The sequence below is a fragment of the Acomys minous genome (assembly GCF_964271855.1).
Source record: "Acomys minous genome assembly, chromosome: 18".
Taxonomy (NCBI): Eukaryota; Metazoa; Chordata; class Mammalia; order Rodentia; family Muridae; genus Acomys; species Acomys minous.
This window is the reverse complement of record NC_140501.1, coordinates 62,728,724-62,751,167: the sequence shown is the minus strand read 5'-3', so window position 1 is coordinate 62,751,167 and position 22,444 is coordinate 62,728,724. Positions and strand designations below refer to the sequence as shown.

Here is a 22,444-nt window from a genome sequence, read left to right as displayed (position 1 = left end):
TAAAAGCACATTACACATCTGAATCATTTATTCTGTGAAACTACAAAAGCTAACCTCAAGTGATGAACAAAATTTTTTAAATGTAGATGCAAAAAAAGAAAAACTCAAGGATGACGTTTACATTAAATGTACACTTTTAGAAAAATGTGTAGGAGTACAGTCATGTATGTCTATGTTACTACTAATGATGAGATGCTAAAAAACCTAACAAACATACTTCAAGTTTCAGAATTACACTATAAAAATGCTGGCTGCCTTAAAAGAGCAAACGCACTGACTGCTCTGTGTACCATCTGTCTGTCCTAGATACTACAGCCCTGCTTCTTTACCTCTCTGAACAATAAATGTTAAGGTGATATTAAAAAACCAGTGTACGCTTCAGTTCCACAATGTACAGTGCTTTCCTTTTACTCTCTAGGGCTCCCTCTCACGGTGGATGTACACATGATGGCATGTCTAAGTTAACTGCCAGTGCGTTTCCTTCTTAGCTGTAAGTGGAACAGTAACCGTTGGTATGGGAAGCCCAAAACCAAACAGGCTTTTAAAAATCTAATCACCAGTTTTCTCTTTCAGACAACTGTCAATGGGCATCACATGAGGAAGAAACACTTTCCTACTAGAAAGCTTTAAGAGTCATTCGTCCTACTAACTGGTATGCAAAGATGATAGAAATTACAAAGAGAAAATCAATTTTCATGTTTTGCACACAAAGATATCTTCACACTCTTGGATAAAAAAAATCCATGTATTTAAATTTAGTAACAAAAACAATTAATAATTCTATAAAGAGACTTTAACAGTGTATCTTTAGCCTTTTAAAAAATTTAATGTTAACTTTTTCCCAGCAAAGAGAAATGGTTTGAAATAAATCACAACAACATGATGCATCAAAAACTAAAACTTGTTTTTTCATACATAGTAGGGTTATGTTTCCAAAGGTAAATAATCCACGCAGAAAGAAAACAAACGTAAATCTGCAGCATTATATCCATCCACTCACAGGCAGTACAATTAAAACACTGAAGAGTAACTGTAGTGGCGCAAGTATTTGCTCGCTATTGAGGAAACAATCAGCTGTGATGGCAGTCCTAACAATAAATCATCTGGACATTTAGGAATTGTCTCAAATAAATTTAAATGTAAAAAAGATGCTTTCTCTTTGCTAGCTGTACCTCCATACTGCCAAAAGTAATGATATCAAGTTATATTAAGTGTGAAGTTATCTTTGAGGCAGAACAATGTTTAGTTATGAGATATAATCAAATAAATTTTAGTGATACGTTACCACTGCGCCATTATCTGGTATCATTGGAGTTCCCATATTTGCAGCTCCTTCTGGCCCCATGGCAGGACCAGGACCCATTGGAGGGCCAGGAATAGTTCCTCTGCTGTTCATATTCATACCCATCACTGGAGGAGGCCCTTGGGTACCAGCAGGTGCTGGGCTAAATGCATCTATGCAAAACAATCTACACTTAGAGCTGTCCTATCTTAGTTTAGTGAACATTAACACTTTACAATTCATTCAAACCTATACACAAAACTATCATCAAAATACTTTTCCTTCCTTGAGAATGGAACACTATACCACCAATAATGCAGCATCATATATAAAGTAAAAGTCTCATTACTAAACAAACCTACAAGAAACAAGTAGGGCCACTCTCAGCTTTTTAGAGCAATTGAAGCTAAGGTATTCAAAATTTCAAGTCAGTAATATTAGCTGTAGCTCATATTTAAAGAAAACAATCCTTAATAATTTTACATTCTACAAGGTTTTAATAATAAAGGATTCATACTAAAAAACCACACTTGTCTTCCGTAGTCATAGCATAAAAATATTAGCATATAAAAATCAATAAATCTTATGGAGGAAAATTACTCCAGGGAATTACACAAAAATAGCTATAAACTAATCCCATAGCTTTTACATAGGCACTAAATACTTTAAAAGCTTATCAAAGAATGATTTTTCAATTTTATATTAAAATATGTAATCTAAACAAACAAAAAACCCACAGCTTACTAACTTGGATGAAACAATGTTTTAAAACACAGTTACATCCAAACAGACCAAATGATTACATGGCTACTTCTAACAGAGGGAGATAATCAGAGTCTAATTCAGCCATCAAGATAGCCACCTGTGTCCTATTACAATATTGTCTGAGCTGTACTGCGACATATATGGCAGTCTCAAATAAAACATTTGAAGGGAGGATTTTTTTTTTAAAAGTACACATATTTATCATAAAAAACAAAAAAACCCACTGATACCATTTAGCAATTTCACCATATGGGCTAGTATTTAGAGAGACAGATCTGAATTTCTTTTCTTTCTTTCTTTCCTTTTTTTTTTGGAGGGGCTCCCTCCAGACAGGGTTTCCAGACAGGGTTTCTCTGTGTAGCCTTGGCTGTCCTGGACTCCCTCTGTAGACCAGGCTGGCCTTGAACTCACAGTGACCCGCCTGCCTCTGCCTCCCGAGTACTAGGATTAAAGGCGTGCGCCGACACCGCCCAGCTTAATTTCTTAAGTATACATTATAATTATAAAACACTGGCGTTTTCATTAAGTCCATGGCAGAAAAGCTACTATAGCTGAACACTCTATAGTCTCCACACTAAGGAGCAGGAGAAAGGAAGAAGTCACACTCCTTACCAAGCCATGGCATCACATGTTATTGCCCTTTGAACTCTTAATTCAAGAAACAAGCAATTTCAGAGGAAAGAATGAATTCCTTAATCAGCATACTCTAATTAATCAATACTTTAAGCTAACAGTTTCTACTTCCTCAATATGGTTAAACATGTATGTGCATGTGCATGCACATGTGCATGCGTGTGTGTGTAGCCCTCTTAGCTCAACTTTCTCTGAAAAGAACAGATTAAAGGTAGTTTCCCCTCCTTTTTTTTTTAAAGGAGGGTGGATGGGTAACAAGGTCTTGTTTGTAACCTAGGGTGACCTGCTGCCATATACTCCTGCCTCAGCTTTTCCCACGACAGAATTATAGCTACGAGTCACCAGTGAGCTCCCTTCTCTTTAACAGCACATAACTGTTAAGAGTTTAGACAGCTAATGACACAAGTGGAAATATGTAAAATACTCCCCACTACCTATCAGTGGCATAGAACCGTATTCTCATTTGTCTAACTTCTACCTGTACAGACTGGAGAAATGTCGGCACTATGTAGCACATCTACTAGTAAGACTTCAAAAGTGATGCTGCCACACTATCTGTCAGTATTAATGATGCTGCCACACTGTCAGTATTAATGATGCTGCCACACTGTCAGTATTAATCGGATTTAATGCTTGCAAATACAGGGCCTTAGGCACAACCACTGAGCTACAACCCTACCTCAGTTCCAGAACTTGATGTGCTATGACAGCGTTAACAATCAATAATTCAATGTGATGAGAATTGCAATAAATCATCAAAATATAGTTTAACACTGAAGATTAAAGAAATGGACCAGACTTTAGGAGAGTGATAAAAGTAATACTATCACTTTGCAATGAATGTTATAAAATTCTAAATTTCTCCTGAGTTAAGGAATACAAAGGCATTTTCTTCTCATAAAGGTGCAAACCAAGCAAAATGTTTCCAGATGTCTCTGCACTATCAGAAATCGCTTATAATTTTATAATTCAAAGTTTGATTCTGAGGCTTATGACAATTATAACTGTCTTTGATTGTACTTAATAATATTCCTCTAACTCTCCTTAAAATTACATCTATTATATTATGTATTATCCAAAAATTATTATGAAAAACAAAACAAAACAACAACAACAACAACAACAAAAAAAGACAAAAAACCCGAGCCACTGCCAGGTATGGTGGTGCACGCCTTTAACCCCAGCACTCAGGAGACAGAAGCAGGCAGATCTTTATGAGTTTGAAGCTAGCCTGGTCTACAAAGTGAGTCGAGGACAGCCAGGACTACAAGACAAACCCTGTCTTGGAAAAAAAAAATCACTATTGTGTAGTTGTCAGAAGTAGTAACAAGCTGAGGAGAATGGGCGGAGTATCACAGCTCTTACTCACTCAAGTGGCATACTTTAATCATTGGCCAATGATTTATATTTTACATATTCACTTTTATATTAAATTGTCCCACAGAAACTGGTCATGAAATTAAAATCTATATAATTCAAATGTATATGCTGTTTGAATAATTATACCATCAGATCAGAGCAACTCATGTTATAAAAGTATGTGGAGAATGAGATAAAATTTAAAACAAGGAATGTATCTGTGAATAATTTCTACAGTTAGCTATTAAAATTATTTGTAATTCCAGTTCTTTTAGTCAGGTAATCTAGAATAACTTATTACAATTTATTCTTTTGGCCACCAACATGTACTGATTTTAGCATCTGAGGTAGCAAAGGAAGCACGAAACATGACTTTGCCCCACAGACCTCAGCACGGTTAGTGCATGGACATATGGAGTCATTAGTTTAAGATTTCTAAGTTGGAGCTTTGTTTACAGGATGATGTGGCTTGGCATCTTTCTTTTTTCTTTTTTCTTTTTTTTTTTTTTTTTTTGGTTTTTCAAGACAGGCTTCTCTGTGTAGACTTGGCTGTCCTGGACTCACTTTGTAGACCAGGCTGGCCTTGAACTCACACTGATCTGCCTGCCTCTGCCTCCCCACTGCTGGGATTAAAGGCATGCACACCACCACACCCAGCAAAAATTTTAATATAACCATTCTCTTAAAATTTTTACAACTCTTCTAAGGGCATGTAAGACATCTTATTTCCTCAACAAGCCATAGAAGACTCTGAAGGAATAGTCTATTCTAAATACTGTAGGGAAGGAAAACATCCAAAATATCCTGTAATGTAAATAAAAAGTCTAAATCTCAAACAAAAACAACAACAAATTTTAAATAGGAATCCTAAAATGGTCTATGTAATTTGAAAATACAACTCAGAAATGTATCGATTTCTGAGATCAAATGAAACTTAATTTGTGCAATATGACAGCACCGTATTTATGTCTCACAATGAATAAACTTGTCTCACCATGTATCAAAACCTAGTTTAGGGGCTTCTTTCACTGAAGATATCAAACTGTATCTTTTAGTTATAAAATATTCTTCCTGAGATACATTTTTATTTCATTTATTAAACATAAGAAATACCACCTTCATACGTTGCATGTTTAGTCTCTCAGCATACAGATACTACAAACAGCATACAGTCCCCAAAAGGTTACAAGTAAGTTAAGTCTTTGCTTCAAATCCCTACCTCCCATGTTTACTGCTCCACGGGGACCCATATCACCCATTCTCATTTCCTGTTCTCTCTGTAAGTAAACATAGGTGTCAGAGTCAACCTATCCATCTTATGACTTGACATTTCCCATCTAAAATCAAACAAAAGAGAGTGAGTTGGGATATCACTTTCCATTAAAAACGCTGAAATTTTCCAACATTATTTATTTAGCAAGACTTCTAGAAAAGAGGAAACAAAAAGGAAAAATAAAAGACAAAATAACAACAACAACAACAACACCCTGCAAGCACCGAGGGCTAATAAGCATTAAGTGTTTAGAGTATCCAGTCTCCACTGAAGACTAGATTGCAAATGAAACATAGTATATAAAATCTGTCAGCTGTATGTAATGCTATTACTCCAAAGAAACTTGTCTAGACCTTTTATCTAAGAATAACCTAATATTAAAAATTAAGGCCAATTATATTTAACTTCCAGATTGCTAAAGTCTTAAAGTTATAGGCAGTTTACTATATAAAACTTACAGCTTTTTTTTTTCTTTAACTAACCAGGTATTCCACCTATGGTCTATAGATACACCATTAGACTCAGTCCACACAAGCAGTTATAAAAAAGTTTTATATAATATTGCTTTCCTTCAAATAAGCAGTTGTTTTACTTAAACCATAAATTGTTTCTCATTTGCCAAGTTCTGAAATGATGCATTGTAGAAGTTAATTGTAACAGAAGAGGTAGGTCATATAAATGATTTTTGAAATTTCATTACAGCAGTTACTTCACAAGAATCGTTTATTACCAATTACGACAAAATTAACCCAGTAAATTTACTCAATAACAATGAAGTTGCAACAACACCATAACCAATGTACTAAGTGTCCAAATCATGAGAAAGTACTCTAAGAAAAAGAGTCAATGAATGTTTCAATTCAATCTATGGCTGAATGACACATAACAAGTATTCTTTGGAAAAGCAATTATTGTTAAACATAATGGTTATTGGAGAAAACACCATACAAAACCTATGACCTAATGGAAGGATAAATGGCATTAAGTAATAACCGTTTTCTTTAAAAGTGGCTGGAGGGAGGGTAGGGTGCAGTGGTAGAGCACCTCTCTATCAAACACAAAGTCCATGGTTGGATCCCCTAGCACAGCTATGTGGAAGACAAGGTCCTGTTTAATCTGAAGAAATACATATTTTAGTAAAGCATTAATGAAAGCAATGTGTAATGAACAAAGCAGTAATATAACCCAAAGACACGGTTTTGTCACTTTATTTAGAAAATGTAAACACCATACCTTCCTAAAAGCCATTTTTCAACTATCTTGAAAGTCTTCTCCTAATTAATAGATACTATCACTAACATATGGAAAGGGTGCGACTAAATTGGAGCATGTCTTCTGTCCCAGCACACCTATGAGGCAGAGGGAGACAGGTATGTGAGGTACAGGCAAGCCAGGTCTATATGAGATCCTGTCTCAAAATGAAAAAAGGAAGATCATGAGATCAAAATGACAACCAGTCAAGCATTATATGGAAAACACTTTAGACATGTTAAGGAGTTCTTCTCGTGTCTTCAGACTGCTACTTTCCGGATGTACTGTTACATACGTCTACTAAAGTGCAAAGGAAGAGAAGACTGTAGCACAGTGATTTTATGACCTGAAAGAGAAACTCCAGAGTATCATCTATCTACAACTTAAGAGAATTCACAACTGAGTGCCAATCCAAAAGGCAAGAGACTCTTAAACGCTCTTAGAAAATTATATTTTAATGATGTTGGCGATGAAACTGAGCCTCAAGGAGGAAAGGCAAGTGCTAAACAACAGCCTCAGACACGGATACCTTTTAAAATAGAAAAAAGGCAACAAGCTCTTTCCTTTATGACTTTACTGTAAGCATCCAATGTGGTTAAAAAGAAACTCTAACTAACATCTCAACAGCCTGTTCATAGGGGCAGAATAGTGCCTCATCGTTTAAGAGCAACTGCTGCTCTTACAGAGGACCTAAGTTCAGTTCCCAGCACCCAAACCAGGCAGCTCATAACTACCTCTAACTCTAGCACCAAGGAATCTGATGGCCCCTTCTAGGCTCCAAGGCGCCTCACATATATATAGGATACACTCACAAAGAAACCTAGACTAGAAAATAAAAGACTTCAATACCAAGGCTGGAGCGGTATCTCACAGCAGTTATAGGTTATATAGGCCAAGCTCTTGTTGTTCCTGCAGAAGATCTGGGTTTCATTTCAGAGCACACTACTGGGTGGGTCACAACTGTTAGTAACTGTAATTTCAGAGAAACCAAAAACCTCTTGTATTCCCTGAAGGCACAAGTACACACACACACACAAACACACACCCACACATAAAGGGAAATCTTTAAAATTCTCATGCAATAAAATAAAACTACAATAAAAATTCAAGTTTTTAAAATAGAACTCAGGAAGAGACGGCCCAGAGGTTAAGAGGACTGTCTGCTCTTTTAGAGGTCCTGAGTTCAATTCCCAGCAACCACACAGTGACTCATAAGCATCTACAATGAGATCTGGTGCCACCTTCTGGCCTGTTGGCTCATATGCAGGTAGAACATTATAAATAAATAGGTTAAAAAAGATATTCAATCCCATCAGGCAGAACTGTGTGTGTGTGCATGCAAATGGCAAATGGAGACCCAAGATCAATACTAGGTCTACTTCCTCAATCCCTTTCCACTGTTTTTATCTGCGCCGGGGAGGGGTGCAGGGGACCACTGTGTATACCTGGCTGTCGTAGAACATGTTGTCTTCAACACACAAAAATCTACCTCCTCTGCCTCCTGAGTGCTGCCAACATCATGCCCAGCCGTACTCCATCCTTTTTGGTTTTACTGTTTTGTTTTGTTTTAGAACTGGCTGGCCTGGAACATGCTATGTAACTCCAGCTGGCCTCTAACTCACAGGAATCTGACAAACAGGTGTAAGCTGCCATGTGGATGCTGGGAATTGAACCGGGGTCCTTTTGAAGAATAGACAATGCTCTTAAAATCACTGAGCCATCTCTCCAGCCCCGCCCTCCAGCTTTATATTTTGATTCTGAACCTCAAGGTTATCAAGTGAACTAGGCTGGGGGGGGGGGGGCAGGGAGAAGGAGTTTAAGAAACTGGCCCCAATGTTCACCCAACGTACAGACACCAAAGTTGGACTTACCGACGCACACAGCCACGTCTGACTGCAATGCCTGGCTTTGTGCATGGGTTCCATGGCCCTGCGCTTGGACTGTATGCACTTCACCCACTGAGCCACCTCCCCAGCCTATTTCTACAGCTATCCCACTATTGCAGGGGATAAAAGTAAGACACAGGGCTAGTAAAACAACTTGCTCTAGGCAATACAAAGAGAAAGTGATAGTTATCTAATCAAAATTCTTTTAATAAAATTCATACAATTCCACAATACCTTACATTCTTCAAAAATCTCAACAGGAAAAAACCTGTTAACTTAAAACAGTAAGACTTATCTTTCCATAAAAGAACTATAAATTAACAGATTACAAAATAAGAAGCAAAGTACAACCGTTTTCTAGAACCAAGTACAGAAGAACATTCCACAGTAGGAGTCTGTGAAGGACTACTTAGAATAGCCACAGTCCTTTCAGAAAATAAAGTAACTAAAATTGTTTTTATTTAACAACTAAAGTTCTAATACTAAATTATAGCGCTATGGTCTTTTCTCCCTCTTAGATAGGGTTTCTCCTGTAGCGCTGGCTGTCCTGGTCTCCCTTTGTAGACCAGGTTGGACTCTTAACTCACAGAGGTCGCCTGCCTCTGCCTCCCAAGTGCTGGGATTACAGGCGTGCGCCACCACGCCCCACCATTGACAGTGAGATCTATCAAGCATTTCCACAATGTCAACATTCATGTCATTCCAAAATGGCAAAAACAAGGGTCATGAGAAAATCTTGATGTTCAACACAAATCAGAGACACTGAAACCGCTGTGTAATAGCAACTACCAAACTTCTGACACACATCTAACTTAAACTATGATTATGAATATCTCAATGAAGCAACAAAAACTGACTAATTGTACTACCCCTTTATCATCAGCTACGTGGATTTTATGATGACCCTACACAGCTCAACAGGACACACACAAAGAATGCGTCTGCTATATTATAAAAGAGGATGGTTATCTCTACAACAGTGTCTATGCCATTGGGTTGCACAGTAAACAAACCACTTTCAACGCACTATAACATTTTTACCTAGGACTTCAACATATGACTGCTGAGATGCTACTGAGAAATACAGTTTATATAAGAGAGTAGCAATTAATGATTTGCTTTAAAAACTAGTAATTCTCTAAAAATTAAAAGTTCTACCCTGAATTGAAAGCAGCAGACCAATAGGTTTTAGTGCAAAAGCATTTCTAAAATACTACCATTTCCAAGTATTATCCTTGTAAGAGATTTTTTTTTCCCCAAAGATTTTCTTGGAGAAGGGAATACAGAGTCTACTGTGTAGCCTTGGCTGGCTGGGAACTTGACATGTAGATCCACCTCACCTCAAGCTCAATGATCAGCCTGCCTCTGCCTCCCAAGCACTTGGAATGAAGGTGTGCATTACCACATTTGGCTTCATGGGTGCTTTCGAAACTGGTGAAATACAAAATAAGCATGGGAAGACAACTATTTGAAATGACAGAATAGTAAAAAAATTTACAACCCTACCACTTCCTCTACTTCACTAAGTTAAACATTAAGATAGAGAAATGTAAAATAAAGACTGCTATTCCTTATATAGACATTTTAAAAACTATTTATTTACTTTTAAAAAGTTTTATGTGTGTGTGCCACGTGTGGGCATGTCCACACAGGTGCGTGTGCACATCTGGTAAGGGTGGTGAGAAACAAGGCTTGCGCTCTCTGCAAGAGCAACAAGTGCACTTAGCCACAGAACCATCATCTCCACAACCCTGATTCCCCCTTAATTTGCTGTAATTTATAAAGTGGCAAATATTAATTAAAAGGCTCTTTCGGGTCTTCAGTAACTCTTAATAGAATATAAGAATCTAGATGCCATAAAGATTGACAACCCACTGCTTTCTTGCTGTGCTTTTGTTCTGAAATAAGATCTCTTCTAGAGGAGCTGGACTGAGCTCACTAAGCAGCTGAGGCTGGCCTAGAATCCCAAACTCTCAGCCTTCAATTCTCAAGTGATGGAATACAGGCTTATGCTGTTTATCTCACCTGAGGATAGATATTTATATATTATTGTTTTATAGATATAGGGTTTGGTTGTTTTTTGTTTTTTTTTTTTTTTGCCTACTTGCATATGTATGCATTGCTTGTTTGCCAGGTACCCACAGAGGTCAGAAAAGGAAAGAGATCACCTGAAACTGGAGTTAGAGACAATCGTCAACCACCATGTGGGTGCTGGAATAGAATCCTGGTCACCTCCAAGCGTAGCGAATGGTCTTAATTGTTTAGCCGTCTCTCAAAGCCAGCTCCACTTTTTAATCATATGCACATCATGTGAGTGTATACTACATACGCATGGGTGCCCGAGTAGAACAAAAGTATCAGACCCCCTAGAGCTAGAGCTGCAGGTGACTCTAAGCCACCCAACATGGGTGCCAGGAATCAAACTCAGGTACTCTAGAAGAGCAATTCACACTCTTACAATGCTGAAACCAAGACAGGCGTGGTGTCGCACGCCTTTACTCCTAGCACTTGGGAGGCAGAGGCAGGTGGATCACTGTGAGTTTGAGGCCAGCCTGGTCTACAAAGTGAGTCCAGGACAGCCAAGGCTACACAGAGAAACCCTGTCTCAAAAAACAAACAAACAAAACTGAACCATCGCTCTAGATCCAAGAGAAGTCTGTAAAGTTCTAGTCATTCTTCAACCAAATACAAAGTAAAAACAAAAAGTCTATATCAATGTACTATTCCAAAAGCATGGCAAATAAACATGACAGTATTGGCATCTGATATTTTTAAATTTAATATTCAAGTTATAAGTATGATTTTAAATATACTGTGCATTTCATATAGTATAGCTGTTTGTGTTTTTCACAGTTATTTTGTGTGTACTGATATATATGCACATACAAAACAAGAACTTGCAGAAAATGATTATTTCCTTCTACCAGGGATACAACTCAAGGCTGCCAGGCAGCAAGCCCTTTTACATACCAAACTACATTATCTGCCCAATTGGCTTTTGAGACAGGAGGGTTTCTCTCTGTAGCCTTGGCTGTCCTGGAATTTGCTCTGCAGATCAGGCTGGCCTTGAACTCAGGAAATCTGTCTAGCTCTACCTCCCGAGTGGTGGGGATTACAGGTATGCACTACAGTGTGTCCCCGTCCCCGCCCCCCCCCCCGCCCCCCACCCCCCCACCCCCCCCCACCCCCCCGGCCACCGAGGGAGCAATGAGTGATCGTCCAGGCAGCCAGACTCACGCTCTTTTCTTTTTACCCTGGCGGCATCCCTAATGCGCCTGGCGCCCAGAGGGCACTGATCTCTCAATGTGGTTTTTTGAAACAGGGTCTCTGTGTTAGCCTTGCTGTCCTGGACTCAAGCTGGCCTCAAACTCACAGGGATCTGCCTGCCTCTGCCTCCAGAGTGCTGGGATTAAAGGCGTGCGCCACAACACCCAGTTCAACATGTTTTATTTTAAACCAATGCCATTTTTAAAAAATCACAATGTGCAAGGCAAAAGTAAAGTATTTTTTCTTTGAATGCAATTTCAATGGCCTTGAACAACAATCAACAAGTTTCTCAGAACTGTCTAGGTATATCAACTTTTGACATTTTTATGTATTTGAACACACATAGTGTAGGTCTTTTTAAAAAAACAACAACAACAACACACACATGCATACACACACTGGTAGTAAACAAGATGCAACCTTACCAATACATATGTTTAAACCTAAATTCATAAACTTATCAACTACACCTAGCAATTCTTTACTCCTCGTCTTTGGTAAGAACATGTTTAACAGGGTACTAAGATTAGATAACTGGCCAAACTTCCATGAAAAACATTAAGTAAATATTGCTAGCAAGCAAAAATATTAGCTAAGACACTATTCGTAGGCACAGAGAACAGCACAAAAACTATCACCACGTAACATATTAACAAAATAAAAACAAGAAAAGTTTTGCAGACACTGGCTGCTGCTAAGCAAACCGATACTGAAGAAAGGCATGGAATCTTACCGCTTTCTTCTTTTCTCCTCACAGCTTTCTTTTCAAGTCTCACTCTGGCCCAGATTGGCACCTCATAAAAGCAAGCCTCCAGCATCAGTCTTACAAGTATGGGGATCATAGGCTCAAGACACAATCCTTGGTTAATTTTAACACTTTTTAATCAGATACTGAAAACAACATCCAAAAACTCCATGTAATTCACAATTAGAGAAGGAGTATCTGAAAAATGTAAACTCACAGTATATATAATCTTGACTTTCTGCCTTTAATTTGAATACATGTATTCTAAACATAGTCACCTATGCTTACTACAGGAAATAGTCCTCAGTTTCATCATTAAACAAAATCTGTATCACACGTAATTACAGAATTGAAATATTTAAAGAGGCTAGGCAGATGACTCGTTGGTTAAGAGCCCTGGTTGCTCTTGCCAAGGGACAGGTTTAGTTCCCAGCACCCACATGGTGGCTCACAACCACCCAGAATCCCATATGGGGAACCAATACCTTCTTCTGACCTCCCTGGGCACCAGGCACACAAGTGGGGTACAGACACACATGCCGCCAAAACATTCATACCCATAAAATAAAAATAAAGAAGAGGAAAAGGAAAAAAGAAAGAAAAGATAAAAAAGGAAATATTCAAATAGCCAAAGTCTGACAATCAGTGACATTAGTCATGCTAGACAATGCTAGTAATGACAGTAAACAGCAGGAGGAGCCTCATTCATTGTTAGTGGGAATGCAAAACAGCTTCAGCACTGTGAAAGACTGTCCGGTGGTGACTTAAAACCCATTACTCTTTCTATATGGTCCAATACTCATTGTTTTGCATTTAACCCAGGGAGTTAAAAACTGGGCATGAATGTTAATAGCAGCTAAAACTTGTAATCAATAAAAATTTCTTCAAATAAACCATGGTAAATCTAGGAAAACAGAATTATTATTCAATGCTAAAGAGAAACGATCTGTCAAATTATCAAGATGTAGAGAATTTTTAATCTTAAATGAAAAATGCCAAATGTAAAGAGACACAAACTACACACTGAATTATTCTAAATATAACATTCTAGGAACAATAAAACATGGCCACACTGAAACGAACAGAGTTTGTAAAGGATAAGGAGGGAAGGCTACATAAGCAGAGCACAGAGATATGGAGAGGGGTGTGTGTATGAAGACATTCTGCCCAATTCCAGAATGGTAAAGGGCATTATACATTTGTGTCAAAACTCTCAAACTACTGGCTGTAACTGGTAATGCGTGCCATGCAGGCTCATCTAACAGGGATCAAACCCGCCACGCTGGCACAGAGACAGCGGGAGGGTACAGGGGACAAGGCATGCTGGAAGCCTTCATGCCTTCCCATCAGTTTTGTTAGGGTTTTGAAACTACTTTTAAGAGTCTACTAAAACATGGTGGCGCACGCCTTTAATCCCAGCACTCAGGAGGTAGAGGCCATAGATCACTGTGAGTTCAAGGCCAGCCTGGTCTACAAAATAGTCTAGGACAGACAGGGCTGTTACTTAGAGAAACCCTGTCTCGAAAAACCAAAAAAGAAAAATAGAAAAGCGTCTACTAAAAAAGGAAGAAGGCAAGGAGGGGAGTCAGAAAGGAAGAACAGAAGGTGGATAGGACAGATAGCCTCAAAAACAAAAGACAGAAAATAAATTTAAAAGTTTACAATGTAAATGCTTCATTATCTACTTCAATAATCAATTACTAAATTTATGCTATAAGTTAGTCATTAAAAAAAAAAATCAGCTGCATGTGGTGGCGCACACCTTTAATCCCAGCACTCGGGAGGCAGGTAGATCCCTGTGAGTTCAAGGCCAGCCTGGTCTACAAAACGAGTCCAGGACAGCCAGAGCTACACGGAGAAACCCTGTCCCCAAAAAAAAAAAAAAAAAAAAAAAAAAAAAAAAAAAAAAAAAAAAAGACAACCCCCCCCAATCAAAATAATTGGTCTTTGTCCAATCAGAAATAAAAATAACAACAAGCAGGGAGATTACTTAAAATATACAGGCTTTCACTCAACAGTGCATTTTAAAGCTTTAAATGCAGCAAAATCAGTAGCTGCTTTTTTTTTTTTAAGACTTATTTATTATTCTGCTTGCATGTACACCAGCAGGCCAGAAGAGGGCACCAGATCTCACTATAGATGGTTGTGAGCCACCATGTGGTTGCTGGGAATTGAACTCAGGACCTTTGGAAGAGCAGCTCTTAACCTCTGAGCCGTCTCTCCAGCTCTTAAATTTTATTTTATTTTTTCAAAGCAGCTGCTTTTTAATGCATGGTATTTTCCTGAGACTAAACTGTACAAAACCACATATACTCAGCAGACAAAAGGGAACATATATTGTATAAAAATTAATATTTGAACCGAATATAACATTGAGTTAATTTTATTTTTAACATTTACCTGAGGACATACAATAATGATTATAACTTTCACTTCTTATACCAAATCTCTATAAAGAGCTGTTTTTGTGTTGTTTCCTGAGCTAGGTTGTCACTAAAACTCTTGCTTTCTGTCTCAGCTTACCTACTAGGATTACAGACTACATACTGCTGAAAAGATGCTTCTGGTTGCTAGAATATACCAGTAATACTTAATTATTGTTCAAGTTTAGTTCAGTGGTTTTTTCCTTAAATAATACCAAACTACCAAAAGAATGAGCAATGGCACCAGCAACAAAACAAATACGACTACTAGATGTTAATAAAGCATTCTAATAGGAGTGGGTAGGGCAGGTCTGCCCCCTTTTACTTGTCTCTGTCACCCACTATGTTTTCTTATGATATGCAACTATTGATTTGATAGGTCAAGTTATGAAAGATGAGCCAAAAGAACACAACATAGACTGTATAGAAGACAGTGTGAAGCTGGTCCTATGAAAAGGAGAAAGCAATGGAAGAGCGCATCATCTGGTCCAACATTATGAAGAACCACACATGTCATAAAGGAGAAAGTCCTTTTCTGCTGTTTGCTTTTTACATTATACCAACAGTTTCCCAGGAGCACTGCGGTGTTATCAAATACATTTTTCCTAAATAGGCAGCTCAAAGTAACAGGTTTTGTATAATTTTTAGATTTTAAGTACTATAAAAGAATCAGTTATATAAAATTTGAAACTGTAAAAGAAGCTATTGCTACAACTATATCAATGTTGACAATACAGAGAATGAATTAATATAGCAAAGAAGTCAACTTACATCAAATACAGTTGGATTTACAACCAAGAAACATGATTTATGATACAGAAAACTTAAGACAAAAAAAGCACACTTACCAATAAACTTTGTTATTTGAAATTATTAAAAGTCTTTGAAAACACAATTATAATAATCAACAATCTAACTTAAGCACATAACCAGTAGAATATGCTTACAGACCAAGGTTTACACCACTAGCAGTACCCATGTATTTAGTTTAATTTAGAATCCTAATTTAGACATTTAAGTGATAATACACAGTTTTATGCTCTCAATATTAAAGCATAGAAAAATTAAATGTAGGCTATTCTAAAAAAAACATTTTAAAAATATAATCACCAACTAAAATAATTCCCGCAGAATGCCTCGACACTAAAGTCACAGAGCAGAAATAACAAGCCAAATATAAATATGCTTTCTTCAAAGCTGTTACTAATTCAAACGACTCACTAAATAAAAGTACTGACTACACATTATACACATTAATGACGTTTCTAATGCCAGGTTCAGCGTCCACATTTTTTTTTGTGTTTTTTTGAGACAGGGTTTCTCTGTGTAGCCTTGGCTGTCCTAGAACTCACAGCCATCTGCCTGCCTCTGTCTCCCGAGTATTGGGATTAATGGTGTGCGCCACCACGCCCGGCTGCTTCCACTTGCTTACTCTCTTCTTCATTTACTTGAAAAAGGTAAACTTACCGTCTGAACCAAAAGTTATTATAACTTACCATTTCGAATGAAAAGACTTGGCACACCTACAACACAGCAGGGTAATGAACCAATTTTATCAGTTAAAACTTTAAAGAAAACACTGAAAATAAATTCTCAGATTACTACCCAGTAGATAATTCCCTCTCTAGGCCCTCAAGAACATTTCAACAGTACTTCTGAAAGGCCCTGTAGAAACTCTGTAACAAAATCCCCAAGCACAGGAAATAATGTGCAATTTTTTCCCTTAATAGAAAAAAACATCTTCCTTTAATGGAAACCAGTCTTTTAAAGTATATAGAACTCTCACATTAAGTTATGTTTGCTGAAAATAAAGCACACATATAAAAAAGTAGGTTACTTGCAGTTTTTAAAAAAAATATTCATTATATGATTCTATTATGTACTCTATTAAAAATAGTCCATTAGTTTTATATCAGTGCCATCCTGTGTTGTTCCCACAATCTACCAAGTGCTTAATCTAGGAGAAAACATACCAAGGTCCAGTGACTCATAGAGTATATTTAAAACTATAATTGCAGGGCTGGAGAGATGGTTCAGAGATTAAGAGCACTGACTGCTCTTCCAGAGGTCCTGACTTCAATTCCCAGCAACCACATGGTGGCTCACAACCATCTAAATGTGATCTGATGCCCTCTTCTGGCATGCAGGTGTACATGCAGGCAGAGCACTGTAGTCTTAATAATAAAATCTTTAAAAAACAAAAAACCTATAATTGCAGATTATCTACCTACCTTCCTTCTTTCCTTTTTGGTTTTTCAAGACAGGGTTTCTATGATAGCCTTGGCTGTCCTAGTCTTGTTTTGTAGACCAGGCTGACCTAGAACTCAGATCCACCTGCCTCTGCCTGTGAAGGCTGGGGTTACAGGTGTACGCCATCACATCCCATCACTATCTATCTTTCTCTCAATCTATAGCATCTACCCATCTATGTAGCATCCCAGGGTGACCTCAAAGTTGTGGAGCTCCTGCCATACTTGCCATACTCTTAGAGTACCAAGATTACACGCTTGAGCTCCTATGCCTACACTGGCATGTGGGGGCAGGAACACACACACACACACACACACACACACACACACACACACACACACACACACAAGAACTATTTAATTCTGTCAGCTTACATCTAAATAACTACATTACAAATACACAAATCTTGCCCTCAAAATAGTCAGCGTGACAGTAATCAAAGACATTTTGAAAATTAGAATGTACTAAGCAAAAATGAAAGGGAGTACAAAGAATAATCAGAGGTAACATACAAACTGCGTCTGTAAAGAATATATATATCATAGACAATCCTCCAGGAAGAGAAGAATGAGAGAGAGAGAAGGAGGGAGGGAGGGAGGGAGGGAGAGAAGGAGGGAGGGAGGGAGGAGTTGGGGGGGTGAGAATGAGTATATAAATATCTGGGTTATCTTTCCTCCGAAACACCAAGTTTCCCTTGGTAAGGTGAATAAAATATAAGTAAGATGTGCTAATAACTTCCATCAGATGTACTCAGGAAAAAAACCTTTACATACGAATCACAGAAAGAACAAAGGAAGCACTGTTCATAATCTTAAGACTGACTACATGATTCTTCTACCAAAGCCAATTTTATGTCTTCTGTTTTAAAAAATAATTTAATAACTGGGGGTGATGTTACATGCCTTAAACCCCAATATTTGGAAGGAAGAAACAGGAGTTTAAGGACAGCCTGATCTACATGGAGAGGGAAAAAAAGCAATTTAGAACACTATATTTACCTGCTCCAATTTGTATGAAAACTTGTAAGGTTATAATTAGATATTATTAAAACTAGTAATTTAATATAGAGTTAAATACCTAAATAAAAATGATCAATATATTTTATGTGTACAGATGTTTTTCCCACATGTATGTCTGTGCACCACATGTATGCACGTTCTCTTAGAGGCCAGAAGGTACTATATCCTTTGAGGCTGGAATCACAGCAGGCAGTAAACATGGCATATACATTTATGGGGGTGGAAACTGAGCTCTGATCTAGAAAAGCAGCCAGTGCTCTTAATAGTTGAGCCATCTCTCCAGCCCCCTGATCAACACTCAATTCAAATATATCTAATCATCAAATTCCTAAAGACCATTCTCAAAAACACGAACAAATATCAAAAGCTTAATGAGTATGCTTTTGTTTAACTCTAAGTCTAAGTTGTTTCAGTTAGATACTCCAAGCTACAGGTGGCATTATAATTAACAACCCAGGCTCCCCATTCTTTTATAATGCACTCAATAAAAAAAAAGGGTCCTAAAAAAGTACATACCCTCCCTAATATTTATAAGTCCTTAGCTAATAGAAAGAACCAATTAAGTGAAAGCATAATAACCCAAAATGGATAAAAAGAAAACATTACATGTAAGACCACTGCAACATCACTGAGGCATTCATTTAGATTTTACCATCATGTCAAAGTCTGTCAACTAGCTGACCTGCAAGTCATGTCAGAGTCTAACACAAACCCTTTCTTCAGTATAACCCCTAGTTACTTCTACAGAAAGCAATGGCCATATGAATTACTTGTAAAATGTCCCTTGAATGTTCAGTTGTCTGACTCCTCTCCATTTCTCTGGGGGGGGGGGATTCTATTGCAAGCCAATCAAATTATTCATTAGATAACTTACAAGGAAAGAGTGATAAAATAAACCATGTGGAAACCACAAAATTACAACTTGTCTAAAAAATATATATCATTGCAGAAAATAAATGTGTACTTGCCCATCCTCTCAACAGTAACAACAGGTGTCATTTTTCTTTGCTAGCTTCAATTAGTGAAATTTTACTACTCCCAAAACCTGTTTTGAGTTTTGAACATGTTACACCACAGCAAATCAAGTTGTATAATTGGATCATGGAGGTGATGGAAAACAACACCCATAGAAGACACAAACAAAGATGGACATGGAGGTACCATAACATAGCAAAGTTGACACTACTTATCAAGAAGAAGTGACATTAGAAAGAATGTTTTAAACCCCCACTGACGAGAACTAACAACATTTGGAAACCCGCCAAGAATTGTGTTTGGCAGCATCACTTTAGCAGTTGTTTCTTAACTCTTGCTCTGATTTTACAAGATTATCATGAACCTAATTTGGATTCCTCAGGAACCTTGGCTTTTACGATATGAGCAGATCTGCTCAGTGGGCCTTCTAAAAACACTGGAAAGGAAACATATACATTAATTAATTTGCATTGTAATTTACAGGATGTTAAAGAGTTTGGGTAGTCTGAGCCCCCCTTCTTTAAAGATTCCCAATTATCATACTGATTCTAGATCAGGGAACAGCAAACAGGGCCAAGTAGTAAGTATTCTAGGCTTTGCTTTTTGATATAGAATCTTATATTGTTCACAACTAGTCAACTTAGCCTCTGTAAGGCAATGCATGTATTAACAAATCTTGGTGTTTCAATTTTATTTAAAACACAGAAGGCATGCAGATTGAGCAGGCCTTCTCTGGTCTGTTGATCCCTGGTCCAGATGAAATAAATGACTAAAAACTTACAATGCCATTAGTTGAGATCATATCTCCTACCTATAATATGAAAGACCAATTCAAGGTTGACATTCAAATCCACAAGGCACTATTTAGATAGAATGCTGTGCTGTTTAAATTTTATGTCTGAATCCCCAACTCTCTCCCATGTTTCCCAAGCCCATTTACCACTAAAAACTTGTACTAGGACCGTGGTGATTCAGCACATTTAAGGCATCTTAAGCTTTACTAAGAAACTTAGTAAATTGTCCAACATTTTAAAACCCAGGGCTGTGTTTCCAACATAAACCTACAGATTCAAAATCCTCGCGGATCTCAACAAATACTTTCATTGGTTTATGGATGTGTAACAAGGACCTACGGCTTTAGCAAAACACTATGCCCAAGTACACAATTCCAAAATCTGCTCTAATCACACAAACACAAAATGATTGATTTCTAGGTATAAAATGTAGGGATTTACTGGGAAAAGTGGTGCGCACACTCTTACAATCAGCAATAAGGAAGCAGAGACAGGGAGATGAGTTTGAGGTCAGCCGATCTAAATTGCAAGTTCCAGGCCAGTCCAGGCTATACATAGCAAGACCCTGTGTCTAAAACAAAAATACAACCCAAGAAGTAGATAGGCCAGGTGGTGGTGGCAGATATCTTTAATGCCAGCACTCAGGAGGCAGAGGCAGCTGGGTTGCTGAGTTTGAGGCCAGCCTAGTCTAGAAACCCTATCTCAAAAACAAAAACAAACAAAATCAAAACAAACAAAAAGGAATTCTTCCTAATTATGAAAAACAATGTTCTTAAATCACTGACTCTAGCTACGTTTGTTCCTCCCACACCTGTTTGGACCCTTTATCTTTGGGGGGGGGGGGGCGGGAGGGAGCACTAGGGATGTGCTACCACTCAATAAATACAGGATCATCCCTGAGTCCTCCCCCACGTCCCCCTACGACAGGGTCTCTCTGTGTAGCCTTGGCTGTCCTGGACTCACTTTGTAGACCAGGCTGGCCTCAAACTCACAGTGATCTGCCTGCCTCTGCCTCCTGAGCGCTGGGATTAAAGGCGTGCGCCACCATGCCTGGCCATCCCTGAGTCTTGTCCTCTCTTTTTGAGTCAGGGTATTGTGTAGCCTAGGCTGGCCTCCAACCTGGTACATAGCCAATAATGACCCTGGCCTTCTGATCCTCCTGTACAGGGCTGCACAGAGAAACCCAGTCTCAGGTAAGAAAAAAGAAACAAAACAAAAGGAAACAAACATATATGCAGGGTCCTAGAGAGAAGACTCAGTGGTTAAAGAACACTAGTGGCTCTTTCAAAAGACATGGGCACCAATGTGGCAGCTCACAGCTGTCTTTAACTCCAGGTCCAGGGACTCCCATGTCATCTTCTGATCTCCATAGGGACCAGGCACAGGCATGGTACACATACATCCATGCAGGCAAAACACACATATACATACACATAAGATAGTCTCAAATTTTCTAAATAATGAAATAAATTCTTCTAAAGAAATAAAGTATGAAATAAGACTAACAACATAATACTAACTTATATCCCAGGAGTTCTTAAAAAAAACTAAACATGTATATCAAAAATAATTATGTTAAAGGCTTACAAAGATATTACCTAAATATGTTATCTAAATATATTAAGTTATTCCCCATCCTATGCTAAAATATTACTAAAGAAATAAAATGTATACTTCATGGTCTCATGCACTTAGCACTCTTGAAGTATATCCAATGAGGGAATGACAAATTTAGAGGCAGGCTCTTAAACTAATCACGAACACCTGCTTTGGCTGTGATTTGAGCAAGGAAACTTACCATTTGACTCCTCCCATTAAACTGAACAGTGAAAAAAGAGAGAACACAGAAACATAGTCTAATTTTAAAGTTTAAAAAGAACAAAAAGGAATTAAAACTGTAGAAATTTCTTCCAAAAGTACATTTTTCAAATACAAGAATGCAACAACTGCCTCAGATACTCCTGTTAACTCAATGTTTGGCCATTAGCACAAAATTATTGAAATCAATAAAGTACTACTGTAATACTTCTTTTAGTGTTTGGTTTATTTACCATAATAGTAGCATTATAAAGCTAAAAGCCTTGTGCTTACAGTTTCTGCTCTACTAATGTTTGTTTGTTTTTTCGGGGCAGGGTTTCTCCATGTAGCCTTGGCTGTTGTAGACTCTCTTTGTAGACCAGGCTGGCTTTGAACTCATAGATACCCAAGTGCCTCTGCCTCACTAGTGCTGGGATTAAAGGAGTGCAACCACCATGCCCAGCTCTAGAACATTCTTACGAGGCAGGCGTGGCAGTACCATTCTTCTAATCCCAGCACACTAGCAGGCGTACCCAGGTGGATCTCTGTGAGTGCCAGGCCACCTGGTCTACATAGTAGACCCTGTCTCAAAAACTAAAAGCAAACAAACAAAAAGTTTCTAAGTAGAACCTCTGATTTTCCTAGTAAGTATTAACTCCACTGTTACTAAAATTATCAAGCTCATTAAATATAATTGAAATATGACAGCTCTTCAGAAAATAGTA

The 22,444-nt window shown here is 37.9% G+C and overlaps 1 protein-coding gene and 1 long non-coding RNA gene across 3 annotated transcripts in view; both read right to left on the bottom strand.

Moving 5' to 3' along the window:
• Nucleotides 1-22,444, bottom strand: part of PSPC1 (paraspeckle component 1) — an 84,697-nt gene that overhangs the window by 26,684 nt on the left and 35,569 nt on the right. Inside the window, exons 7-8 of one of the 2 annotated variants that reach the window (XM_084767266.1) lie at nt 5,259-5,316; nt 1,286-1,455 (exon numbers count right to left, since the gene is read on the bottom strand). The exons of the other annotated variant lie outside the window; for it this stretch is intronic. Coding sequence (XP_084623392.1) covers nt 1,286-1,455; nt 5,259-5,316 — 228 coding nt within the window. The remainder of the gene's footprint in view (nt 1-1,285; nt 1,456-5,258; nt 5,317-22,444) is intronic. 2 annotated transcript variants of the gene reach the window in all.
• LOC311589700 lies at nt 14,520-17,438 on the bottom strand. The gene is made up of 2 exons (XR_014776627.1): nt 17,091-17,438; nt 14,520-16,890 (listed from the first exon to the last, which is right to left on the bottom strand). It is a non-coding gene; the product is annotated as an uncharacterized lncRNA (long non-coding RNA).